Source organism: Eucyclogobius newberryi, unplaced genomic scaffold (assembly GCF_026437365.1).
Source record: "Eucyclogobius newberryi isolate DKJ021-1_F unplaced genomic scaffold, fEucNew1.0.hap1 SCAF_3, whole genome shotgun sequence".
NCBI lineage: Eukaryota > Metazoa > Chordata > Actinopteri > Gobiiformes > Gobiidae > Eucyclogobius > Eucyclogobius newberryi.
The window spans coordinates 23,740,993-23,749,539 of NW_027315945.1; the positions used below are offsets into that span (position 1 = coordinate 23,740,993).

The window sequence follows — 8,547 nt, forward strand, 5'->3', positions numbered from 1 at the left end:
TCATGCAAATGTTAAGAAATAATAATTCTGTACGTGTCTCGTATTATGTTTATATGTTTAAAATATCTTCTTTAGGCTTGTCTGTGGACAGTGGCTGCAGTGATGCCTTTATGTGGGCTAATGCATTTTTTCAGCGCGGAGCCTGATTAACACACTTATACAATAACTTCTTATTGAATATTTTCCTAAAATCCAGCAAAAAATAATACAGATAATACAGACTAAATACGTTCAATATTTAAATGCATTATTCTGGTGGTGTTTTTTGAGCCTATGACATGTTTCGCCTATGGAGGTCGCTGTAATATTGCAAAACCCTTTAAGCCACTCCACAGGTTCAGGCCAGAGAAATGTTATACCAACAACTGTTTTTGAAAGGCAGATTTCAGGAAAAATACTTTTAAAAAAAATAAAGAAACACAAGTTGAGCAGCATGCAAATTAATAAAAAAAAATCCCACCTGCTTCTTATGGCGTTTCTCGATAGCTTCAACCCCCATTAGGCCTTTGTGTTAAATCAATATTTAGTTTTGGTTGGTGTCTAGAGGAAGAAAGGGAAGCTGTTTTTATAGGCCTGTGATTACTATCAGACTTGAGCAGATAGGACCCTAAGTGTCATCCTTCTTTCTTCTCACACAGACCGATCTCCGTCTTATTAACCGAAATATTAATAATTCATCTTTACATCGACTTGCCTCTCTGACAGATTAGATTTTAACCATTTGATTTTGTTTGGAATGGGCGTTCCCATATTATTACTTAATGACCTTCCCAGCTGCTCCTGTCCATTTTCTGTCACCAGCAACCATCTGGACACTTATTAGCACCTCAATGCATCCACGCTGCTTTGCTCGAAGATGGAATAAAATTAAGGCTCCTCAGACGCAGCAGTGCTCCTGCACCACAGTGGAATTAACCCATGCGTAATATTGATAATAATAGCACATAATAATAATAATAACAAAAATAATTATAATAATAATAATAAAAAAAAAGCAATTGTTTAGTTTCTCTATAATTTCATTTAGTTTATTAGGCAAAAATATACGATCTGGACAAATTCCTTCAAGGTCTCCTATTTACAAATTTCAATCACTTGATATTTACATATAAAGAAAGAACACCAAACACAAGGTAGAGACAAAATAATAATAATTATATATAATAATAATAATAATAATAATAATAATAATAATAATAATAATAATAATAAAGTAAAAAGCCTACCAAAATGTTCCAGCCTGTCTGGCCAAAGTGAAGAATAACATGGGCGCGATAATAGGCTTAACAACAATAGAATCCATCCACAGGATATTACCAAATTATAGGCTTCTAATTTGTTCTGTACTGACTTGATGTTGTTTAATTGCGCATTGTCCTTTTTACTGGGGAGAAAAGTCAGTCTTTTTTTAATCGTTCTTTCGGTTTGAGGGAGTCAAGCCGAGGACAGAGCCGTGAGGACGCGTTGCGTGTTGTCTGCAGGACTCCTGGAGCTGGCAGCCAGAGAGGATCTGCGGGAAAGAACCAAAGACTGTTAAACACCCGCAGTGTTTGGACAGCAGCTCTCAATCTGCTGGATGGAGGACCACGCTTTTATTTGAAACAGACATGGCCCTCCATCAACGGCATAATACATAATAGTAATGCTAATTATAAATTACGATGATGATAATTGTGAAGATAATTATAATAATGAAAATTATGATAATATAATTTATAAATGTGTGTATGTATGAATATAATGTAAATTATATATATATATATATATATATATATATATATATATATATATATATATATATATATATATATATATATAATTTACATTATATTATTATTTATTTTTTATGGGAGTGCATCCATAAATCTATAGTCTAGTGGTTGAATCGCAGCCGTTTCTCTGTTTGGCCAGAGCGTTCCCCAGGGCTGCGGCTCTCCCAGGGGTCTTTAGGAAAAGCACACAGCCCAGACACTGCACGTTTTACTCGGTGACTTGATAAGTAGCCACATTCTCCCCAGAGGCGACGAATTAAAGGGGGAGTGGGATGAGAGTCAAGACCCCTGTCACCGCAAAACAAATTTCTTTTTTTTAAGCCACCTCATTTTAGCAATATTTTTTATTCATACAAATAGTTGTCAAATGCAAATGAATTTGTATACACTTCAAAAGAGGACTGATAATAGCTACTACAATGGACTATAGTTCTGCTCTGCGTTGTTATTCCGATTTAAAAAGGCCTATTTATTACAGTTTCTGGAAGGATTTTTGTTGTTGTTGTTATGTTTTGTGCGTCTTGAGACTAATAAAAACACTGAACGAAAATGGCACGTGATTCTTTGAATGTAGCCCACAGAAGGTACATATTTGGACTGTTCTCACCTGTCATGGAGAGGGCGAAACGAAGACTTGGGTGGTTGTGCTGGAGGTGTATCGGACCTTACAACATTGTCGTGGTCTGGAAAATATATAATAAGCACGGTTAATGTACAATTACATATTACCATGTCACTGTTGTGGATAAAATGATCATGAAGTATAGATAAAGGTTCAGGTTCCTTTACCTATGTGCTTGGGACTATGGCTCTCTGGGCTCTTGCTGTCGCCGCTGAGCGCTACTGCGGCTGTGACCGGGGACACCAACACCGATGTGGGCTGTTGCTGCTGCTGCTGGCCCGGCAAATGATGGTTGTGGTGGTGATGGTTAACTCCCAGAAACGACCTCACATTTAGCAGGGAGTTCTGACCCAAAAACGCGCCATTTGTCCAGTTGTGGAACTTTCCTATCTGACACGTGTACAGTCCGTGGTTGGACAGAAACGCAGGGTGCGCCTGGAGCTGATGGTGGGGTGTTGATGGGTGAGTGGGCCCGCTGGGAGCACAAGGGGAGGCGGGTTTCTGAGAGGAATTGTCTGGACTCGTGGCGGTCTCTGCTAAGGACCAGATTTTAGGTTTGTTGTTAGAAGGAAGGGAAAAGCTCCCAGGCCTATCCGGAGAAAGAACTCTCGTGTTATTGTTGCCGTCCTGACTGTCCTTATTTCCGGGGTGAACTAAAATGGGACTCTTGGTTTTGTCAAAGGCCTCATGGGCCTGCAGGGCAAAGGCCCGTCGTTTGTCCAACATGTCCAGTTCCATAGTGGAAGCACCACTGCCTCGGAGCTCCCTGCTGCCCTCAGTCGACTTGTCGTCATCATCGTCATTGCTCTGATCACCGTCGTTCTCATCTATTTTGTCTATGTCTATACTCTCCAGGTCAATCTCCTCCTCGTCATCGTTCTTTTCTGCTTCATCTCCGCTGCCGAACAAGTTTCCATCCTCGTCCTCTTTGCTCCTGCTGCCCCATGTTACCTTGTTCTCCTTCTTGAGTCTTCTCCTGGCGTTGGCGAACCACGTGGACACCTGGGTCAGGGTCATTTTGGTGATGATGGCCAGCATGATCTTCTCTCCTTTAGTGGGATAGGGGTTCTTCCTGTGCTCGTTAAGCCACGCTTTGAGTGTGCTGGTGCTCTCCCGCGTGGCGTTCTTGGGCCGCGCCGGGTCTCCGTACTGGAACTGCCCATAGGGGTAAAAGGCTGGAGAAGTGTGGGCAGCGAAGCTGGCGGGGTGGACCCCTGGACTGTCCTTCAGATCATACTGGGACCCCTTCAAATGTAAAACAAAACAACAATTGGTCTCTTGAATGACTTGCGTTTCTACACTTTTTCGTGAGGCGTCTAATTGCGCTTTTTATTTTTTTAAACTAAAACAGCTTGGCTTTTTTCTTTCTATATTTTTAGGCTTCAACTTGACACGCAACACAGACCAGCATGGCACCTGCTCCTGCACAGTACACTCCCTGTCGCGATCTCTCTCTCTCACACACTCACACACACACACACACACACAAACACACACACACACACACACACACACATACACACATACATACACACTCACACGCACACACACACACACGCTTTTCTTTTTTTTTATGTCAAGGAAAAACAGTTTATCCAAAAAGTTTGTCCAAAAACGTCTTTATACCTGACATATATTTATATTATCATATTTACATTTTTTAACTCTTTGCTGCGTATATACACACAATACATACTACAGGCCTTCTTGTCAAACTTTCTGTTGTATATGGGGTGGTTACACTTTACACTAGGCACACACACACACACACACATATATATAAATATATATATAAATATATATATATATATATATATATATATATATATATATATATATATATATATATTCAGAATTATGGCTGATTCACATTTATTTTCCCTTTTTTAAATTCATCAAAAAACATTTTGTCTTGCGTTGAGCACGCCAGGTGCTGTAAACAAAAGCTAACATTTGACAATCAATATAAAAAGTACATGTATAACCAGGGATTTGTTTACATTTGTAAATTCCTCGAGTAAAGGTTTGCCAGTTTAACTCAGCAGTAACTCATTTACAGAGCAAATGTTATTGTCAGCACTTGGAGACAAACAAACCATCAGGATTAACAAAGTTTGACTTACCATTTGTGAAAAAAGTGCCAGGTCCGCACTTGTGTAAGGTAAAAAAGCGCTGTAGTTGTGCGCGTAGGGACTGGCGTACATGCCCAGGACCGACGTAACAGCCGCGGCTGCAGCAGACGGACTTCCCCCGATTTCAGAGCCTCCTCCACGGGACGAGGGCGTTAGAACTCCCGGTCGTTCGGTCCCGTAAACTGCCTGGGAGGCACTTAAGTACTGCGGGTAGCCGAGCTGCGGAAAAGACATGTCCACTGCCTTGTTCTGGAACAGCTCTATGATCCGATGGTGAAGGACAAAAGTGTGCGAGAGAAAAAGAAAGAAGAAACAAGGAGCGGAGGCTGTGCGCTCACAGCAGACGCATGCAATGGAATGAAGTCAAAACAAGTCGCTCTTAAATCTCGGCTTCCTCACTCGTTTTTTTCGTGCTAAGTCCGCTGTTGGATGTGATCTGATCAACAATTGCGCTCCAACTGACGCGCCTGGCCCTGAGGTCTCCAGGCTGATCTCTCAGATACAATTTGAAGTTGATGCTTTGATTGGCATCCCCTACTTGAGCCCGCAAGCTCCTCCTTGTTTGGAGCAATGTGGATAATGTGAAGAGAGCGCGCGCGCATTGGCTGAGGTCTCTGCCTCTCTCTCTCCACGTCTCCTTCCCCTCTCTCTCCCCCCGTGTTTGGACTTATTGTATGTTAAATGTTCAAGCATTAGAGTCCATTCACCGAAGCCTTTGATTGTTGTATGACAACCTGTCTACACGATTTTACAGCTGTCCGACACAGGGGGATGCAAACCGTCACAAACAATGAGAAGGAACTAACTTTACGCGCACTTAATTGTAACTAAAGCAATAGCTTCATAGCGGAGGTGGCGCTTTTTCCAGCTGGTGTCGGAGAATTAATTTACCAAAAGCTTATAATATTGAAAAAAAAAACTGATTAATTTGGCACCCCCGGCTCATCAGTTCACGCAGCTTTTTGGAAATGACCACGAAGCAATGTGGCTATTCATGAAAAACACATCAAATTTACCACAATTAGGCTACATGTTGTCATACAATAAATGGCCTGCACTAACTCAATAACATATTTTTAAATAATATATATTTATTATATACATTTTTACTTTTTCCGAGGTGCCGATACATTTTACTTTTGTTTTTAACCTTACTTTTCAACGGAAATCCCCCGGTACAGTTGCATTTTATTTAATAAATAAATCATTTAATTTTAATATTCAAATTCGCCCAATATACATTAGATTTGTTTTCAAAATGTGTTTAATCTATTAATATGATAAACTCGTAATTCATTAACAAATAAAAAATCCTTTCCACAACCAAATACAAGTCTTCATTCATATCCATTGAGTTTTTGTTATTTTTGAACTTTGCGAGGCCACGGTTACATTTGATTTAGTGGATTCTTCCTTCAGCCAACGCAGAAGAGGCAAGTCTTTTTCTGTAGATCTGGATTTAATGCCTTTAACGACTGCAGCCCGGAGAGAAGTCAGAAGATTCTGATCTGCTCCAGATGGCTCCGAGTGGATATTGCCGAAGCGCGCGTAGGATCTGTTAAAAATATCTGAGGGGCACTGATGTTAATCTGGCAAACACATCAGAAAAGAGGGGACGAATGGCAATTGTGATAACCTGCTTCAAATGTGTGCAGGAGAGCTAAAGATGTAGACCAAGGTGCAAAGTGTGGAGGATGAGAGACATAGAGGAGAAAGGCTAAAAGTCAACTCATTATAACATTTAACGCATGAATCATTTTAGAAAATATCATTACGCATATTTGTGCCCATTTTCAATTTTGTTTCAAACTTGCAATTTAATATTTTAACTTTGTTCTTTTTTAATTTTCATGTTTTTACAAGTTCCAAACACGCCGGGAAAATAAACCACCGTTAAGTGATTATCGGCTCTTGCAGTTAACATTGAGCAAAGCACTCTTAGGTCTCTCAGACACACACATCACGCACGGAGGGAGGGACTGAACAAAGCAGAAAAAAGTTGGTTTCGGATCCTCTCCCTTTACGCGCTGCATGTCCACCCTACACGTTCAATTCTGATGCCTTTCCTAGAAACAGATGGGCTTTCACCATCTGGATCGGCACGTCTATCCTCGCGCGCGCCTGTCAGTGCCATGTATACGTGACGCGCACAAGCTTCCTCTTCCTCGAACTCACAGCGCACTCATGTTCCTCCACCAAACTTACCACCAAAATAAAGTTAACCCTATCCCACCGCCACTGCAAGAGCTGTAGAAGATTTACTCTGGCTGCTGACAGGGACACACCTTATGGACTTTCATAAACATGAAAACATATGAATATATATATATATATATATATATATATATATATATATATATATATATATATATATATATATATATATATATATATATATATATATATATATATATATATATATATATATTCATATATATTCATATATATATATTCATATATATATACTTTTTTGTATTTATGAACTGTTTTTACATGAAGAAGAGAATGAAGAAAATAAACAAATACAACGATATTAACTATCTTTATTTTATTAAAAAATATATTCCTATATTTATAATCCAATCTAGTTTCAACAAGATTTGATTGGTCTCAATATATAATTTTTAAATGCATTGAATACACTCTTTGTATGAATACTAAAATATGAATTGTTTTTTCTCTTGCTGAAATGGTTTTGATTATTGTTGAGGATCAACTGATCTATTGTCCAACCACTTTACTTCCTGAATTGGTCAGAGTTGTTATAAGTGGCACTTAGTAAATCCACGGTTGACCCGGCTTTGCTCTAAGAGGCCTAAATGACTCCCATGGAAGACATTGAGAGTGAGCGTGCGTTGCAACAACACCGGTTATGTTGACAGTTGGCTACCACCGCAGAGGTCAAGGGTGTCTCTGTGAACTAATAACTGTGGTGAAAGATACTCTTTTCCTGCCTCTGGGAGCACCAAAGTTGAGGAAAGGTTAAGAATCTACAGAATGTCCCTTTTGTGCTTTTCTCGCAGATTATCAAATTAAACGTTGAAACCAAAGTCATTTTGCTCAAAAGACGGAAGATTAAGTGAATGTGATTGATATCAATATGCTGCCGTTTGCAATTACTCACATTTGCTCTGGTGCATGCCATAAATATGAACACAACACATGCATCTCTACAGTTTATCCTTGTCTAACTGTGTCGCAGTCGCTGAAGTATTTAGAGTTAGAGTCCTCGCCTCACTGGTGTTACTGCCAGACATTTGATACACTTGCAGCACAGCCACACCTAGAAGGTAAGGAAACTAGGAATTTCCTGGATTAGGCCATCAAATTGAGCTATTTGGGGATTTTAGAGGGTCAAGACAATGTACAGCTGACAACAAAACACTCTGTGGATCATTGTTGTTCTCAACTTTTTGACATGAAGCAGCTAAAATTTGAAAGTGTAGATTTTGTGGCAGCTTGAGCTCCACAGTTTTTCCAATAATGCAGCGCAACAAGTAGCTCCGCCCGTAAACAATTTTACCCTGGATGACTTGCGGTCTATTTATATGTGCTTAAATGTCAAAACATAAATCTCATGGGACTATTTCACACCAAGGTGTTTAAGATTAAACACAAGTATTTCCACAAATGCATATAACTGTCATCAATTTAATCCAACTTGCAAACATAAAACTTTTTTGTAAATTCTATTAACACTTTTGGAAGTCTGCCAGCATTAACTGTCATCTTGACAGAAGTTGCTCACTTCAAGTCTTTCTAGCAGTTTTAAGGGGAAACGGCAGTTCATTATTGCTGACACATTTTATTTCTAACTACCTTTGGCTGCTAAATACATACTATTCAAGACAACAGGCAGGGATGTGACTTGTTCTTCCCCAAGGGCGTTCTCAGCAGTGGGTAATGAACGGGTGGGCCCAGAGTTTGATGCGGTTAGGGGCCGAGGGCAGAGAAATGTGAGAAGGGGTGTTAATTGTTTTGGCTCTTTGCTGGGGAAACATATCAACATTAGATCTAATGG

The 8,547-nt window shown here is 39.7% G+C and overlaps 1 protein-coding gene across 1 annotated transcript; it reads right to left on the bottom strand.

The window, feature by feature from the left end:
- Nucleotides 1-998: 998 nt before the first annotated feature.
- Nucleotides 999-5,072, bottom strand: irx1a (iroquois homeobox 1a). Its single transcript, XM_072460793.1, has 4 exons — nucleotides 4,518-5,072; nucleotides 2,562-3,639; nucleotides 2,380-2,455; nucleotides 999-1,510 (listed from the first exon to the last, which is right to left on the bottom strand). Exons 1-4 carry the CDS (start codon nucleotides 4,758-4,760, stop codon nucleotides 1,435-1,437), a joined length of 1,473 nt encoding a protein of 490 aa, XP_072316894.1. The 5' UTR covers nucleotides 4,761-5,072; the 3' UTR covers nucleotides 999-1,434.
- Between the last annotated feature and the right edge of the window lie 3,475 nt (nucleotides 5,073-8,547).

Bases quoted from the DNA above. Each gene is read 5' to 3' on its own strand.
- irx1a (XM_072460793.1), bottom strand. From the start codon at position 4,760: ATGTCTTTTCCGCAGCTCGGCTACCCGCAGTACTTAAGTGCCTCCCAG. The intron at 3,640-4,517 runs GTAAGTCAAACT...TTACATTTGAAG, and splicing joins TGGCACTTTTTTCACAAATG to GGGTCCCAGTATGATCTGAA. The intron at 1,511-2,379 runs GTGAGAACAGTC...TCTTTCCCGCAG, and splicing joins TTTCGCCCTCTCCATGACAG to ATCCTCTCTGGCTGCCAGCT.